Source organism: Sorex fumeus, unplaced genomic scaffold (genome assembly GCF_029834395.1).
Source record: "Sorex fumeus unplaced genomic scaffold, SorFum_2.1 ptg000092l, whole genome shotgun sequence".
NCBI classification, from domain to species: Eukaryota; Metazoa; Chordata; class Mammalia; order Eulipotyphla; family Soricidae; genus Sorex; species Sorex fumeus.
The window spans coordinates 11,349,159-11,366,744 of NW_026606149.1; the positions used below are offsets into that span (position 1 = coordinate 11,349,159).

Sequence of the window (17,586 nt, forward strand, 5' to 3'; positions counted from 1 at the left end):
GCGGCGCGGCGGGAGCACGGGGGGGGGGGGGGGGGGGCGGGGGGAAGGGGGGCGGCGCGCGGGGCGGTCCCAGCCCATCCCAGCCCCGTCCCTGCCCCGTCCCAGCCCCGTCCGGAGGCGCCGCGCTCCGCCCCGCAGAGCCGCGGCCGCGCGGGGTCCCCGGGAAAGTTGGCGCCACACGCGGGGGTCGCGCGGCGGGCCAGAAGCAGAGGTCAGCGAGGGGGCCCGAGCCCAGGTGAGCGACGGCGACGGGCGGGTCCCGGCGGGCCCGGAGCCCCTGCACGAGCGTGCACCTGAGCTGGGGGGCGGGCTGGAAGTGGGGTGCAGGGGCAGACCCACGGGGGCGGGAACCCCGTGCGGAGACCCTGATCTCCCTCTGTCTCCTGTAATCTTCTGGGCCTTCAGAATTCTGCCAAGTATCCCCCATCCCCCGTTCCTGGGCCCGAAGGTGTGGGGGGTGGAGTGGGGGGGTGGGTACCTGACCCAGCCTGGGGGCGCAGCGGAGGTGGGTGGGCAGAGTCATCTTGCAGGCGGTGGTCCTGAGAGGGTCACTTCTGGTCTGGGTTGGGGAATCCCAGAAGCCCCCCCCAAGTTGGAAGCAGAGGAAGGGACTCCCCACTCCAGCAGGGTCTATGAAACTGTGGCCCTTCTGCCTCACAGGTCTGCGGGGGTCAGGCTGTGAGGGGGGCTGTGATGGGGTCAGGCTGTGAGGGTGGGTCCCTGCTGGAGTCAGGCTGTGAGGGGGGGTCCCTGCTGGGGTCAGGCTGTGAGTGCGGAGGGCATGGTGGCTGTGGCCGCCCTTCACTCAGGACTGGCCAGTAGCGAGGTCTCTGTCCTCGCCCGGGACCCCACACAGATCCGGTGCTGCCTGCTCCCCCTCACGGTTGTGGATCCCACTTTGAGGAGCCTTTTTTATACCCGCATTTCCATACTGAGAGAGAAACCAGGGGCTTGGCAGGGAAGACAGCGGGAAACAATCCCTCCTGGCTCCAGGGAGCGGGAGGCTCTGCCCACCCCCTCTCGGTCCCTGGCACGGAGGCCCAGGCTCACCAGATGCTCCGGGAGTCTGCGGCTGCTGAACGGTTCGGCTCCTGATCTGAGCTGCAGCCCAGGGCCAACCGGGAGCTGCCTCATCGCGGGAGCAGGTGCCACAATGAATAGGTTGTGGAGAACGCGCAGGTTGGTGGGAGATGATTAGATGCTGGGGTTTGCCCTGCTCAGAGGAGGCTGGAGTCTGGGGAGCAGTTGGCGGCCGCCGGGCCTCCCGCTTCCATCCCGCTCCCTGCTCCCAGGAAGAGGCAGGAGTGTGGCGGGAGGGCAGGAGGGCCGGGTGGGGAGGGATGAAGGGAGGGCGGTTCTTCGCAGCTATTGCAGGCTGTGTAGGTGTGGGGGTGGGAGTGATGGGAACAGATGGGGCAGCCCTGGCATGTGGGAGCAGGGAGGGTCAGGGGCTCTGGAGGGCGGCAGGGACCTGCGGCGTGGAGGGAGGGAGAGCGTGGCAACAGGACGTCTGAGGAAAGCCACGAACCTGACATGCCACCCTGGGGAGTGCCGGGTGGGGCCATGGGCTCCCTCGCTAGGCTGGGGATGCGTCCCGGGAGCCTCTGGTCATGACCAAGAAGGCAGATGACAGCTTCTTGCCCGTGGTGACCTGCCGCAGACTCAGCCTCCGTCAAAGTCGAGGCGGAAGAGGCTCTCTCGGGAGGGCGCAGGTTTCAGGGCCCTGGTCTGTGCGGGGAACCTCGTCCTCCTGGACATGAGTACGAACCCACTGCCCGTGTTCCCCCAGAGGGTCCAGCACACCCCAGGCGCTTTCGTTCTTAAACTTTCCAAGGAAAAGGCGTCTCGCCAGAGGGAGGTTGGGACTGTGCTCCCAGAACACAGACACCAGCCTCCCGAGGTGACAGACTTAGAGGTGACTCTGCTCACAGCCACGTCCTCCAGTGCTCCTGCCCGCACCCACCCTGATCAGCATCTTAGCCCTCAGTGTCTCCCCAAACTTTTCCTGCTCCCTCTTCACTCCCCCTGCCGAACCTACCCTCCACTCACTCTCCTCCCCGTCCCCTCCTCACCTTGCCCTCTCCTCCCCTATCCTCTCCTCCCCAGTCCCTTCCCTCCCCTGTCCCCCCCCTCCCCTATCCTCTCCTCCCCGTCCCCTTCTCCCCTGCCCTCTCCTCACCTCCCCTTCCCTTACCTGCATGCTGGGACAGGGGTGTAGAGCTACCATGCACCTGGTTCTTCATGCCCAAAAGAGACCCTCTGGGATTCTCTGCTCAGCTTTGAGGGAAGGATCCCGAGGCTGGTCTCAAGGGGCCCAGCGCACCACCAAAAAAAGACCTGCAGAGGCCAATGGCCCCACAGGCACACAGCCTCCAGGCAGGCCCGTGCCCAGTCTTAGCTTCAAACAGAAAAAGCATATTTTCCAGATGACTGGAGTTTCACCTTCTCATTACTCAGATTGCTCTTGATCAGTGATTTCTTTCTAAAGGGACTGTATTAAACGGGGTGAATCATCCCAAACTTCCTAGAATAGGGTGCACAACACTAATTTAACCGTCCACACTGCTGGCCCCAGCACATGCGCAACTGCTGGCTGACACTGAGTGCCCACTCCTCACCACGTGTGGCCCAGATTGTGGAGCAGTGACTCGTGTCCTCAAGTGGCAAATGGCTAATCAAAGTGCCATGCGGGAGGCGGCTGATGTGAGCGACAGACCAATATTACAGGTAGACCAGATGTCGGCCATGTGACCAGGCACAGACAGGTGGCACAGCCACGCCAGCATGGGCAGGCAGGTGTATAGACTACCAGGTCTGTAGGGGCAGCCTCGCGACATCACATCTCGGTGACCCAACTACCTGCAGGGTGCCAGTGACCCATGAGACTGTGCTCCCTGGCAAAGGGAGGTGCTGAGGTGGCACTGCTGTCCTGAGCCCCTCTGCCTGCTTCCCCGTGACCAGGAGCTTGAGGCTTGGTACCCAGACCCTGGGCCCCCCACTCCTCTCTGTCCTGGACACTGTGCCCAGCTCACCCTGATTCCTCACTGAGCACGTGCTGCTCTCTGAGTCCCACCCGGACCACTGGACACTGCAGCTGGGCCACGCCTGGCAGGAGGGGCACACTTCCTGGTCACTGGGGATTCTTCTAGCTGCAGGGTGACTGACGCTCACCACCAGTAAGTGGGAGAGGCTCACTCCCAAAACCCCCCAGCACTGTGCTGAAGAGCGCACCTCCGCTCACTTCTCTGGAAAGAATCCTTCGTTTCTGATGAGAGGGGAGGTGGGAAGGTAGTTAAGTAGAGGACAGTGAAGGGGAGGGCAAGTGAGGAGAGGGGAGGTGAGAAGAGCAGTGTAACAAGAGAGCAGTGAGGAGAGAACAGGTGAGGAAAGGTTGAAATTCATTTGAAGAGTCTTCTTACCTGTGTGAGGAACAGACCAACTGAGAGACTTACTGGTCTTTATTTGAAGATGGACCAGAAGCTAACAGAACACCACGAGGGTGCCAGTGAAACCCTACAACTCCCACACCTCTGCACCTGAGGGAACCAGGTCTACCTCTGAGGTAGACCTACCCTGCAGAGGGAACGAGATCCACCTGACAGACCACACCCAACGGGTCAGGCCCACCCGATAGGACTGTACTCACGTTGGGACCCTGCACTGGTGTGAGGGGACCCGTCCTCCATGAGGGAGTCACACAGGGGCTGAGGGAAGCCCTGGCAAAACCAGTGTTGGGGAAGTCCAAGTCCCAAGGATGCTGTCCCTCCTGCAGAGGCAGCCTGGGGGTTGGCCGGATTGCAGAGATGGACCTGTTGAGGGGCATGTCATGGCTCAGATGGTGGAGACTAGAGGTGTGCCTGGCAGGCTTAGGCTTGACACTCAGAGGGAGATTCAGTGTCCACTGATTAGAAAGTGCTGGGGGAGGGGGTTCCCAGGCACGCACTGGGGGATGGGAAACGCCTGGCAGGTATGTGAGAAAGGACACAGCCATGCCCGGAGAGAAGACTGGGACTAGAAGGTAGTGTGGGCAGAGCTGACTGCCCTGGGCCCTCCAGAGGCCTCCCACTCGCACCCTTGGCATCCCCTGGCTTCAGTGCCTTGAGTGGGTGGGGGCAGGGGTGCAGACAAATGGGAAATTCCTGAGGCTGGACCTGGTGGGCTCCAGAGGACTCCAGCACCCAGTGACGAGTCCTGTCTCCTTAGATTCTGGGGCTGGTGGCCGGTTCCCCGGGATACCAGGTCCTCAGGCCAGTTGTCATTTCAGGGGAAGCGGCCACAGTTCCAGCAAGTGGGCAACACCAGGCAGGCCACGTGCCATGAGTCTGCACCCTGGGAGGAGCCACATCCTGACAGGTAAGGACCGGCCTTCGTGTGGGCCTGGAATAACATCGCGGGTCTGAGCAGTGCCCCCTTCTCGATGCCCCACAACCCCCATCTCAATAACCAGACCTGTCCCTCAGGCCACCTGGAGCCAGAACCTGGAGCCAGGGAAGGGTCAGGGCTCACACAAGGGGGTCCAAGCTGGGTGGTGTGGAGGGCTCTACCTACCACCCCTAGTGACCTTCTGTCCCTGCCTTTGGGTCCCTGAGGCTCTGGTCCCTCGGTCTCCACAGGCAAGCTCCAGAGAGAAGACTCTGGAAGCTAGAAGACAGTCTGTGTCTGTCCTGACCCACACCAGACTACCCAGCTTCAGGTTTTCCCCAGGGCCCCCAAGAAGTCGGGGACTAGGGCAGAGGGCGCTCACCAGCTCCTTCCCTGTTCCCACTCAACCTGCACCACTTCCTCCTTTGCCTTCCCTCTCTCCTGGTTGCCTCCAGAAACACCAATCTCCTCCTCTTTCTTCTCAGCTGCTGTTTTTAACCCTGAAGCCTGGCTACCCACAGTCCCCCTCAGCCCTGCACTGTCTAAAGCTCGGCTCCCCTCACCCCTCAGCCCTGCTCTGACTGAGGCTCAGCCTCTCTCTCAGCCCTGCACTGGCTAAGGCTCTGCCCCTCTCGGCTCTGGGCTTGCTGAGCCGTAGCCCCTCTCTTAGCCCTGTGCTGGCCGAGGTTCAGGCCCATGTGGCCGGCACCTGGGTGCAGGTGGACCCGTGAGCCAAACTGTCCGGGCGCAGCAGTGCCCACTTAGAGGAGCTCAGGCACCCCCATATCCCAGTTCCGAAGCCCCTCATCCCTGAGACCAGGCCTGTGGGGTGGAGGGAGCGGCTGCCTGCACCCCTCGGTGTCCCCGCAGCCTGGCTTTGAGGCTGAGCCAACTCGGCAGGAGGCACACAGCTCCAAGCCTGCCTTTAATTAAGGACTTCTTCCCCTCTGAGCCGGTCTCACTGCTGGCAGGCAGTTGTGGTTGCGGGATTGTGTGTGCAACTCTAATTGCTGTTTTCTCCTGCACCCACATTGTGAGAGACATTTGGGAAGTGAGGAGTCAGGGGCTGCCTGTTTGTAGAACAAACCCACTGTTCTTGGCCACCAGAGACTAGAAGATACAGACTTTCTCCAATCCACAGCAGTGCCAAGTGGCAGGTTTGCGAACAGTGTAGACAGGGCGGTGAATGTGCTGAGCCCACCCCATATAGCATCGAGAAGACTCGCAGTCATGCATTTGCACAGTGCACAGATTTATCTCCCCAGCTCCCCCAAACTGTCTTTCATAGGTTTGGGGGGAGGAGTGGCCACCAGGCAGTACTCAGAAGCCTGGGGACACACTCTACTATACTCGGCCCAGGACAAGGACCTGTGGTGCCAGGGTTCCCTGGCTACCCCAGCAGTGCTCAGGGAGTCACGGGGTCTAGCAAGTGAGCGTGTCTCGTGCATGCCTGTGCCCCAGCCCTTATGTACTCTCTCCCTGGCCCCTCTTTCATAGGCCTTTGGGTCAAACTCCAGCTGCAGTTCATTCACATCATTTTGTTACTGAGTCTTGTGATCTTACTCATTCTGGAACAACTCCCACTCTTGGAAGAACCCCAGTTCTTGGTTGGGCTTTGTGGGGGGCTTTCTCCATCCCCTGGTTCCCTGCATGCCGGGAAGAGGTCTGGGCACCTGACGTGGGCCGAAAGGCCACAACACAGGAGGCCGAGCTGAGATGACTGCAAGTGGGGGGCCATAGTCTGGCCCACTCGCTAGGCCTGGTCAGGGCTGTCTTTGCCCCTCCCCATGGTGCCTGTGGCACTTTGGTTTTATGCCTTCCAAGTTAGTTGTGAGGCTCCGTGGAGCTACTGGAGGCCCTTGGGCACTGGATGTTTGACCCATCTTAGCTACATGAGCACACCAGGGCATCTTGGATACTGCCTCCTCTGGGAAGATATCCAGCTGAGCAGGTGCTCACGTCCACGCCCCGTTTTCTTCTTCTAACACAGCGTGAATGTCGCGCCCACACTCAGGGTCAGCAACCTCTTGTGGCTCCCACTTCAGATCCTGCCAGAGCACAACGCAAACAGCAGGCTTGGCTTGAGCGCACGGCACCTGCAGCTGGGGCGCCAGCCACTGGCAGGGAGCCCCGTTCCTTAGATTCATGGGAGTGCTCTGAAAGCCTGCATCCGCTGGTCAGACTGGAGCCATCCTAAGTGGCTGTTATGCTTAGAATAATTTTATAAAAAATATTCAGAAAGCAGAGTCTGGACACTCAGAACCTCTGATGACCTAACTTTTTCCTTCAGTATCTCAAATCCTTGGGAGATGCTGGTCTGGCAAGGAGATGCTGAAGAGAATCACTCAAATACACTGGTTTCCATTTCTCACAAGACAATGTCATGTTTCCTTGGTTATGTTCCATTGTAACTTACTTTAGAGCAAGTGCGATTTCTTGTCCACAAGACTGAAGACTTTCTATCTGCCTTCCTGAATCTTTCACTTCTGGGAAAGGGGGTGGAAGACCTCCATGCTGCCTCTCTTCGAACCCCCAAGCAGGGTGCCTGGCAGCAAGTATAAAGGCGAGAAGAGGCTGTGGAGGGAAAACACCAGGTTGTCTCCATCCCAACCCAGATATCCCCCAGAGTGAGCTGCATGTGTCATTCTCCAGTTGGCACCTGAGCCAGCCCCATGGCTGCTGGGTGAGGTTTGTGGAGGGTCAAGAGAGGTGGTTCAGGTCTGAGGGGAGGTGTTGGCATTCAGTAGGCTGTGGGTTTTTGACGGGTTCCTGCCGGGTTCCAGATCTTGGTTAGGCCCAAGAGTTTGCCATCTCAAATGGAAAGTTCCATTTAAAAATATTTGGGATGATCAGTATTAACAAATATTATAGTTATTAATTTTCTGTGTCATAGATTTGGAGACTCTGTTGTTATAAGTCATCATTGAAAAATAAGCGTCAGTTTCTTTGTCAGCAGTGTGACTGAAATCGCCCATTAGCAAGCTGTAGTTCAGCCATAGACACACTGCAGCTCTGACACAGAAAACAAGCCTATTAAAAACAAGATGACTGAGCACTTGTCTGTAATGACAGAGGAAGCCCGAGGAGTGATCCTGGGCACTGATCTCCCCACTGACTGTAACACTTGGACTTGTCCTGTTTTGTGTTAAAGGCGGCATCGAGCTTTACTTGCTCAGTGCCTCAAGCCCTGCTATTTTCTCTATGCACTCAACTTCCTGGTGAAACGGTGAATCCTGAAAGCAGAACTTGACACACTCACCCTGACTCCTCACCTCTTGTCCCTCCTGGAGACTCTTTGGTTTTGGCTTTGAGCTCAATCTCATCACTGTCCCGACTGTAATAAGCCCTTTCCCTGAGTTTGTTGTGGCATCTGGTGCCCAGTGATCAGTGCATTTATTGCCCACATCTCCTGTCCACCACTCATTGTGCCATCCACTGCAGTGTGGTCATCTCCCCATCTCGGGCCCACTGTGGTCATTGCCACATCTTCCACCCACTATGGTCACTCCCACCTCCCCCATTCACAGTTCATTGTGGTCACTTCAGCTTCCTGTCTATTGTCCACTGTGGTCACTCTCATACCTCCCATCTACTTGGTCACTGCCACATCTCCTGTCCACTGTGGTGACTCCCACATCTCTCTACTGTGATCACTCTCACATCTCCTATCCAGTGTAGTCACTGTTACATCTTCAATGTTACCACTGTTCATAGCGGTCACTCTTCTTATCTACTATCCACTGTGGTCATTCCCACATCTCCCATCCACTATGCAGTATGATATCACAGGGAAAACAGAGCAGAGAGGCTGTTTGCCTCCCAAGGGTCCCAGCTTTGCCCCCCTGAGTACTTTGGGGTTCCCCAGGGTGGCTGAAAGTGAACAGAGGAGTGGCTGGGCACACAGTTTCAGAGGAGAGGAAGGGAAGAGGCTAGGTGGGGGATATGAAGGAAAAGGATGAAGAGATATTAACTTCCATGAGTTAGACAACACAGCCTTGGACTATCAGTGATGGCCTGCTGTGAATTTGAAAGTGGTTAAGTTGTGAAACATTGTGGCGATGTCAGATGGGACATGAGGATCATTGTATGGCAGTGCACCACAGTAAAGAGCTGGCTGGTCTGCAGATAGTCACTCACACATACCACTCCCACCAGTCACGCTGGTTCTAGAGCTGTTTTCAAGATCATCTCTGGGTTGTTGGCTTTAAATGATGTGTGTGTGTGTGTTTAGCAAAATAGTTTGCTTAGAGCAGTGTGGAGGGGAGAGAGAAAGAAAGAGGGGGGAGAGAAGGGAGAGAGGAGGGAGAAAAAGGAGAGGTGATCAAGAGAGAATTGGGTTTCTCCAGAGCAGAATGCAGCTTCAAGTTTGATGGTGTGTCTCAGTGGACAGCTTTTCTGTTACTTGGAGTTATGTGAGTTCTTGGGTGTGTAAATTAATGATTTTAATCGTTCTTTAAAAATCTGGACCAATGTTGTTCAACTATTCTTCCACTCCTCTCTCCGCTGTTCTTTTGGGACTTTCCCTTCGCGTATCTGACAGGTTTGATGGTGGCTTTGCTGCTTTTCTTCCTTCTTTTCAGAGTAGATCATCTCAGATGCTCCCTTTAGGGCTCCCTGCTTGTTTCATCATTCCCAGCTCAGCTTGTGAACCCCTCTAGCAGGTTTTCATTTCACATACAGAATCTTAATAAACACACTCCTTGCACTCCTCCCTATTGGTGGTCTCTGCTTGAAGAGATGTAAGTCTCGTAACTTCCTTCTATCTGTCAGACATGATTTCCTTTCATCTTTGAGAGTATTTAGAATGACTGATTTTCAGTCCTTGTCTAGTACATCTACTGTGTGGGTTTTCTTGGGGATAGTTCGGTTTTAGCTGCACCTTTTCTTGTGCACAGGCAGGCAGCACATTTTCTGTTAGTGGCCTCCTGGTTACCTGCAGAAAGCCAACATTTGAACATTCTGGGTCTCCAGGGCTCCTCTGCTTGCTGTTTGATTCCTGTTTTCTAAACTCATTGTCTGAAGTCTGCTGAATTTGTTTGCCTGGTTTGATTTTGATTTGTGTGTCACGGCTGGTGGTGCTCTGGGGCTAAGCCCAGCTTGGGGATGAGGGTGTCATTCCTGTGGTACTCAGGGATATGAGGTACCAGGGATTAAATCCAGGCTTCCTCCATGCAAAGCATACCCACAGTCATATTTTCTCTCCAGTTTCAAAGTCTGTTTTTTGGTCTCTGCTTAACATCTCTGTCTGTTAACTTAGTGGGCAGCATGTGGTTGGATAGTCTTGAATGTCCAAAAGCAAACAGAAACAAGCTAGTTCTCAAACAAACAAACAAACAACAAACCCAAAACACAACAAACAGAAACACCCAAACAAAGATATCCAGTCCTGCAGATGGACCGTTTTGGGGGAAAGGTGGGGGGGTAGCAGGGTAGGCAATTAAACCCCACCTCAGCCCCACACCTGGCTTTCACTCCTGCTTGCTCTGGGGTCTTCCTTAGGTATGTGGATGGATTCCCAATAATTTGTTGGCACTTTTTAAAGTAATTCCCCAGAACACCTCATTCCCAAGTCTTTCCTCTAAGCTTTTTTGTTCATCTGTTGTTTGTGTTATTTCCTGTCTCAGGGAGAAACAGTAAAATATATTCCTGCAAACATTTTTGACAAGCATCACCCTGTTGCCACTAGGAGAGACTCGAGTTAAGAGACAAAGCAAGTCGTGGGTGGCTGTGTGGGGACCACAGAGACCCCAAATCAGACACACACTCATGTTCCAGGGTTCCCTGAGCTGTGAGCAAGGAGGGCGGCTGTATTTGAAGGGTGTATTCTTGGCACATGTTTCTCTGGTGCTGCAAACTGTTTAATTTCCAGAATTCTGTAACAGCTGACAAGACTGGTTTTCCATTTTCCCTGTAAAAGGAGATGCTTTTGAAACAACTCCTCACAGTTCAAATCATCAGGTGCCTGGGTGATAGGACTGCCACTCCAACCTCGGCACTGTCTCCCCTGCAGACACTGTTGGGCTGGGCAGCACCGACAGGTCCCTGGTGGTGGGGTCTGCCTGACAAACTTCTCACTTCTTTGGAGCTGAAATTTTACTTTCTTTGCTATCACTGCTGCCACAGTGCAAAGACCTGCCAGGTGCTGGAGCATCAGTCTCCAGTGGCACGTAGTTTGGACAGCTGGGAGTCAGGAGGGGAGCAGCCAGGACGCCCCCTCCCCCTAGGATCCTGACTCAGCTATCCCATCTGCACACAATGCCAATCTGAGGGGGAGGCCCAGAGTGGGGTCCCCAACGCTGCCCCTCATAACTAGGATTTGTCTGTGCTTTTCTGAGGAGCCGGACAGATGGACTCCTGGCAGGCAGCTAGGGCACACTGTTAGAAATCTCTTGTGCGAGCGTCTAGTCAAGGGAGGGAGCCTGGGTGACTCACAGTGGCCGTTACCCTCCTCACCCTGAGAGCCCGCAGGAGCCCAGCGCCCTGTGAGGTACATAGGCAGCACCTGCCCCCCCCCTTCCCCGCCGCTGCAAACCGGCTTTTGTGCCTTTGAGCGCTGCTTTGGGAGCTTAGGCTTGGGGACCATGGACCAACTGACCACCCAAGACACCTGGGGAGCTCCGGGGTTTGGTGGAGAATCCAGCCCCGAGCAAGCCGGACCAACGGGCCTCACGGGCTTTCTCTCAGCCTCAGCTGTGCCACACAATGCACCGTCTAGGAAGCAAAAAGGCCTTTTTCATCCTGGCGGTCGCCGAGTAGGCAGGGCCGCTGCGGCTGGGCCTGTCTCTCCTGGGATGCGGGTTCGTCTCCTCGGGGAGACTGGCCCGTCTCCTCAGGGCCCGGGTTCGTCTCCTCAGGGGGCTGGCTTGTCTCCTCAGGACCCGGGTTCATCTCCTAGGAGCCCGAGTTCGTCTCCTTGTCTCCTTGGGGGGCCGGGTTCATCTCCTGGGGGGTGGGAGCGGGCAAGCTGGAACATCTCCTCAGGGTGGCCTGGTTCATCTCCTCAGGTGGCCGGGTTCATCTCCTCCGGGCAGCCAGGTTCATCTCCTCAGGGCCCGGGTTCGTCTCCTGGGGGTGGGGGCTGGGCCATCAACTTAGGGCGGCCTGGTTCATTTCAGGTGGCCGGCCCATCTCCTCTGGGCCCGGGTTCGTCTCCTTGAGGTGGCCGGGTTCGTCTCCTTGGGGGGGAGCCGGACCAACTCCTCAGGGCGGCCGGGTTCGTCTCCTCAGGGCGGCCTGGTTCATCTCCTCAGGTGGCGGGGTTCATCTCCTCAGGGCGGCCTGGTTCATCTCCTCAGGGCGGCCTGGTTCATCTCCTCAGGTGGCCGGGTTCGTCTCCTCAGGGCGGCCGGGTTCGTCTCCTCAGGGCGGCCGGGTTCGTCTCCTCAGGGCGGCCGGGTTCGTCTCCTCAGGGCGGCCTGGTTCGTCTCCTCAGGTGGCGGGGTTCATCTCCTCAGGGCGGCCTGGTTCATCTCCTCAGGGCGGCCTGGTTCATCTCCTCAGGTGGCCGGGTTCGTCTCCTCAGGGCGGCCTGGTTCGTCTCCTCAGGTGGCCAGGTTCGTCTCCTCAGGGCGGCCTGGTTCGTCTCCTCAGGGTGGCCTGGTTCATCTCCTCAGGGCGGCCTGGTTCATCTCCTCAGGGCGGCCTGGTTCATCTCCTCAGGTGGCGGGGTTTGTCTCCTCAGGGTGGCCTGGTTCGTCTCCTCAGGTGGCGGGGTTCGTCTCCTCAGGGCGGCCTGGTTCATCTCCTCAGGTGGCGGGGTTCATCTCCTCAGGTGGCCGGGTTCGTCTCCTCAGGGTGGCCTGATTCATCTCCTCAGGTGGCCAGGTTCATCTCCTCCGGGCAGCCAGGTTCATCTCCTCAGGGCCCGGGTTCGTCTCCTTGAGGTGGCCGGGTTCGTCTCCTTGGGGGGGAGCCGGACCAACTCCTCAGGGCGGCCGGGTTCGTCTCCTCAGGTGGCGGGGTTCGTCTCCTCAGGGCGGCCTGGTTCGTCTCCTCAGGGCGGCCTGGTTCATCTCCTCAGGTGGCGGGGCTCGTCTCCTCAGGGTGGCCTGGTTCATCTCCTCAGGGCGGCCTGGTTCATCTCCTCAGGTGGCCGGGTTCGTCTCCTCAGGTGGCCGGGTTCGTCTCCTCGGGGCCGCCCGCCCTGACCCCCGCTCTCTCTCTCTGTCTCTCCCCGCAGGCGCCGCCGCCCGCCCGCCCGCGCCCCCGCGCCTCGTCACCATCAACGTGGGCGGCTGCCGCGTGCGCCTGGCCTGGGCCGCCCTGGCGCGCTGTCCGCTGGGCCGCCTCGCGCGCCTGCGCGCCTGCCGGGGCCGCGCCGAGCTGCTGCGCGTGTGCGACGACTACGACGCGGCCCGCGACGAGTTCTTCTTCGACCGCAGCGCCTGCGCCTTCCGCGCCATCGTGGCGCTGCTGCGGGCCGGCACGCTGCGGCTGGGGCGCGGCCCGTGCGCGCTGGCCTTCCGCGACGAGCTGGCCTACTGGGGCGTGGACGAGGCGCGCCTCGAGCGCTGCTGCCGCCGCCGCCTGCGCCAGCAAGAGCAGGCGGCGGCGCGCGCGCGGGAGGGGGCGGGCGCGCGCACGCCGGACGGCCCGGGGGCGCGCGCGGCGGACGGCCCGGGGGCGCGCACGCCTGGCAGCCGGTGGCGCCTGCTCGACGTGGTGGACGACCCGCGCGCGGGCCCTGTCGGGAAGCTCTTCGCCTGCGTGTCCGTCGCGTTCGTGGCCGCCACAGCCGTTGGCCTCTGCCTGAGCACCATGCCGGACATGCGCGCCGAGGAGGAGCGGGTGAGCCCTGGCGCATCGGGCGCACCCAGGGGCGCGGGCTGGGGCTGGGGCTGGTCTCAGACACCGCCGACCTGCAGTGGCCACGGCCGGGGCGTCCCTCTTGGCCCTCACGGTCTGCACACAGGAGCCCCCGGCCCCGGGCTTGTAGACGGCCCGTCGGTGGCCCGGCTGCCCCCTGCCCTGAGCCCACTGTGGGCCCCTCGTGGGTGCCGCAGGGACGCGGGGCTCCAACCCTGGGCGGAGGCCCTGGGGCCTGCTGCCTCTCTGAGGCGCTGCTGCGCGTGTCCCCGCGGCCCGTGTGGCCGCGCTCAAACACGTCCTGGGCAGGTCGAGAGGCCCGAGCCTTCCTCTGGCCCGTTGCTTCCCGGTCCGGCTGCCACGGGGCCACGGGCTCGCTCGCGCCGCTCGGCAAAGCCGCAGGTGACGGTGGCAGAGCCCAGCAGCAGCAGCGGCCACGCCGCTCCAGCTCCTCGTGGCCAAGGGTGACGCTTGTGTTCCCGTGCCCTGGGGCACAAGCACGCGGAGGGCCTGGACCCGCCCGGCTGGGCTCCGACTGGGGGCACAGTGGAGGGAAGACGCGCGCTGCTCCCAGTGGGTGCCTCCCCGTGCCCCCTCCCCCCCAGGGTAGGGCGAACGTCGGCCAGAAGGTGCGTGAGATGCCCATGTCTGGTTTGTCGTGGCGGTGCCAGCAGAGACAGGGCTGGTGCAGGACTCTGAAAGAGGTCGCTCTGGGGGCTGCTGAAGGCCGGGCCAGCCCTGGGCCTCCGTGCTGCCAGCACATACCTGGGAACCAGCTGAAGTGCCAGGGAATAAATAGCCTCGGGACGTGCTCCCCCACTCACCACACACGTCTGACAGGAAAAACACAGGGGATGTTTTGAATTTATACTTCAGTCTGGAAAAAGAAAAGGATGAGCCCAGAGGCTTGGAATAGAAGCTGTGAGTCTGAAGATTTTTCTCTTCATGAGGCAACAGATTGAGAGGGCTCTTCCTGTATTCCCCCAAGACCCCAATGGCATGTGGGCCCCTCAGGAACCTGCCCTCGCCCCCAGGCTGGCACTGATGCACGGGTTGCAGCTGTGTGTGCCCCTTCACCACGGTCAGTCCAAAGGTGTCTGTCCACATGAGGAGCCAAGGTCGCATGGGGAAACCTCATTTCTCAGTCAGCTGTGGCACTGGACACCAGCACTCTTTCTGTCCCTGGCCACCGTCCCTACTTCTGTCTAAGGTTGGCGATCCGTGGTCCACACGAGCCTGTCAGATCAGGAGTCTGAATTCAGTTCTTTCCATCAACACCCTTGACCGAGGTGACCCCCTGCTCTTCCCTGGGCTGCCCGTGGAAGAAGGGTTTGTGACTGGGAGCTCAAGCAAATGGGGCATCTCTGGGGATGGTGGTTTCTGGCATTGCAGCTCCTCGGATCAGACTGCACCTGACTTACAGGTTGCATATTTAAGGGCGCTAAACAGCTTCAAGCCGAAACTCCTCAGGCTTTTCCTGGTTGGGCAAACAGGCCCGAGGACTCAGAGGATTTCATGCTTCATTTGAGCCTGAAATACTAGGCGCAGTGGGGTTATCCAGAGGAGGGACATGATTCCCAGTAGGGGCACCTGCTCCTTCCTGTTTCAGGGGAGCCCCCACAAAGCTCGTCCCTGCAGAGGGAGGCACAGGAACAGGAGCTCTGTGCTCAGAGATGAAAGGATGAGTTTGACATTCTCAGAATCCCAGAGTGTTTCTGAACCTCACAGCACAACCTACAAAAACTCCAGAAGTGCCTACTGAGAGCAGATCTAAGACCCTGGGGAGTGGGAAGTGTGTAGAGGGGACCCAGCCCAGACCAGTAACCTTTCTCTGTTCCCTGACAACCCCAGAGGTGGGGCTATCCGGAGGTAGGTCTTAATGGGGGGAACACTTGTTCTTGCTGGGGTCTGGAGGCCTCTGCACTCAGCTCTTCAACACTGCAGGGCCCCAAGCACACCACTGATCAAGCAGTCTGCCCAGTGTCATGGGAAGGTCCTCCAGGGGTGGCACAAAAGCCAGACTCGCAAACAAAAAGAAAAAATTGACACTAAAAACTGATGAGCCTGGGATAGAACTCAGCAGGAGAGCACTTGCCCTGCATGTGTGAGGCCTGGGGTTCACTCCCCAGCACCACACAATAAAGTAGTGAGAGAACCAAAGTCCTGCAGTTAGGGGCGGGGCAGTAGAGCCTCTGCTGACCGCAAGGGTTCAGTCCCTGGCAGCACAAAACAGAAAACCAAAATCTGTAAAGCAAGTGCAACCTTCCTGTCCAAGGGTTCATTTCCAAACATTCAGGAGATTCAACCCAGGAAAGAGAAGCCGCAGACTCCGCAGGCAGGAGCCTGTGTGCACTTGAAGTCAGAGCGCACAGCACAGGCAGGCAGAGATGGCATGTCACTCGGCCCTCTCAGACCAACGTGCATGCTGGCCATGTTCTTGGAACTCCGTTTCCACCAAGCGTGGGACAGGAGGCCGTGGCCAAGTCACTGACTCCGTGTCAGCGACGTGCTGTTTCTGCGGCTGCCTGGGGCCCAGCAGAACAGGTTGGGGCCCAAGGGTGTGTGCTGGGGACCACCAGAGCCAGCCCAGCATGTCACAGCAAGGGTGGCGGGCGCCAGCCACGTGCCCTCCCCCGCCTGCTCGCGGTCTTCCCCACCGCCCCCCGTGAACCTCCTCGGTTTGGTAACGCGGACCCAGTCTCCGGCCAGCAGCGGCCAGGAGAGGCGCAGCCCAGGGCTTGCGTTCCGGCTCGATCGGGCCCTCTCCTGGGTGGGGCCGGGACCGCGCGACGCGTCCTCCCGGCCCCCAACACGTGTCCCTTCTCCCCAGGGCGAGTGCTCCGCCAAGTGCCGCGGCCTGTTCGTGCTGGAGACGGTGTGCGTGGCGTGGTTCTCGCTGGAGCTCCTGCTGCGCTCGCTGCGGGCCGAGAGCACGTGCGCCTTCCTGCGGGCGCCGCTCAACGTCGTGGACGCGCTGGCGCTGCTGCCCTTCTACGCGTCGCTGCTGGCGGGCGCGCGGGCGCCGGGGCGCGCGGGGCTGGCGCTGCGGCTGCTGCGCGCGCTGTCCGTGCTGCGCCTGGCGCGCCACTCGCTGGGGCTGCGCTCGCTCGGGCTGACGGCGCGGCGCGCGGCGCGCGAGCTGGCGCAGCTGCTGCTCTTCCTGGGCGTGGGCGTGGCGCTCTTCGCGCCGCTCGTGCACCTGGCCGAGCGCGAGCTGGGCGCGCGCCGCGACTTCTCCAGCGTGCCGGCCAGCTACTGGTGGGCCGTCATCTCCATGACCACGGTGGGCTACGGCGACATGGTGCCGCGCAGCCTGCCGGGCCAGGTGGTGGCGCTCAGCAGCATCCTCAGCGGCATCCTGCTCCTGGCCCTCCCGGTCACGTCCATCTTCCACACCTTCTCGCGCTCCTACTCGGAGCTCAGGGAGCAGCAGCGCGAGGCCGCCGAGGGCCGCGCCGTGCGGCCGGCCTGAGCGCGCGGGACCCCCGCCCCCCGGGTTTCCGCCCGCCGTGGCCCCTGCCCCGCTCCCGCGGGACAGCCCGGGCGCACGGGGAGGGCGCAGGAGGGGCGGGCGGGCGGCCCTGGGAGGGGCACAGCCCGCCCCTTGGAGGGGGCACCTCGCTGCTCCGGGGCTCAAGGACCAAACCCGCAGTGCTGCTGCGAAGTGTCCACCACGGGGGCGGCCCAGGACTCTGGGCGCGGGCTGAGGGCGGGGGTTCCTGTGGGGACGGGCTTCTGAGGCTGCGGCTGCCAATAAAGTGCCACCTGCGCCATGGCCACGTGAGTTCCCTGGGCACTGGTGCTGCCCCGTCCTGGTTCCTTCATCTGTGCGTGTGTGTCCCAGAGCTGTCCTGTGGGCAGTGCCATGGGCAGGGGGAGGGTCCACAGAGCCCCATCCGCTCTCGTCTGGGATCCTGGAGCATTTTTTTGCTTTTTGTGCACACCCAGTGATGCTCAGGGGTTACTCCTGGCAGTGCTCCTGAGAGCATAGAGGCTGCTGGGGATCAAACTCAGGTCGGCCACATTGCAAGGCTCCATGCCCCATCTGCCGGAGTTATGCCGGCCCCTCCCCCAGCATACCTGGGCAAAGGGTTGCAGAGAGGACACAGCTCAGCTCATGTGCAGCCCCACACTGCCCATCAGCAGCGCCTCCCTCCCTGAGGTCCTTCTCCCTGCTACTGAGGTTGAGTATGAGTATGTGGACAGGCCCTCAAGCAGATAGCTGTCCCGAGTGCCCTTGGTGTTGCGGTCACTGCGGGGCCTGACCGGACGAAGCCTGCTGGGACACTGCCTGGGTGGGGCTAGGAAGTCTGTGGTGTCTGGCAGGCCTTTCCCGGGACGGCTGAGTCTGTGCGGGGGACAGGGAGTTGGGGTGCCGTGCTGCCATGACCCCAGCCCAGGCCCCTCATAAGAACACAC

General features: G+C 59.9%; 1 protein-coding gene across 2 annotated transcripts; it reads left to right on the top strand.

Moving 5' to 3' along the window:
- Nucleotides 1-226: 226 nt before the first annotated feature.
- KCNG2 (potassium voltage-gated channel modifier subfamily G member 2) lies at nucleotides 227-16,678 on the top strand. Of its 2 annotated transcripts, none has more exons than XM_056131512.1 (4): nucleotides 227-235; nucleotides 4,265-4,353; nucleotides 12,542-13,149; nucleotides 15,998-16,678. In XM_056131512.1, the coding sequence occupies exons 2-4, from the start codon at nucleotides 4,317-4,319 to the stop codon at nucleotides 16,637-16,639; spliced, it is 1,287 nt and encodes a 428-aa protein (XP_055987487.1). In that variant the 5' UTR covers nucleotides 227-235; nucleotides 4,265-4,316; the 3' UTR covers nucleotides 16,640-16,678. The 2 variants fall into 2 exon arrangements, with proteins under 2 accessions (XP_055987487.1, XP_055987486.1); XM_056131511.1 differs by lacking the exon at nucleotides 227-235 and adding an exon at nucleotides 1,139-1,179.
- Nucleotides 16,679-17,586: the final 908 nt, after the last annotated feature.

Coding starts and splice junctions, on each gene's coding strand:
- KCNG2 (XM_056131511.1), top strand. CDS start 1,154: ATGAATAGGTTGTGGAGAACGCGCAG. Junction 1,180..4,264: donor AGGTTGTGGAGAACGCGCAG/GTTGGTGGGAGA, acceptor TTGTCATTTCAG/GGGAAGCGGCCACAGTTCCA. Junction 4,354..12,541: donor GAGGAGCCACATCCTGACAG/GTAAGGACCGGC, acceptor CTCTCCCCGCAG/GCGCCGCCGCCCGCCCGCCC.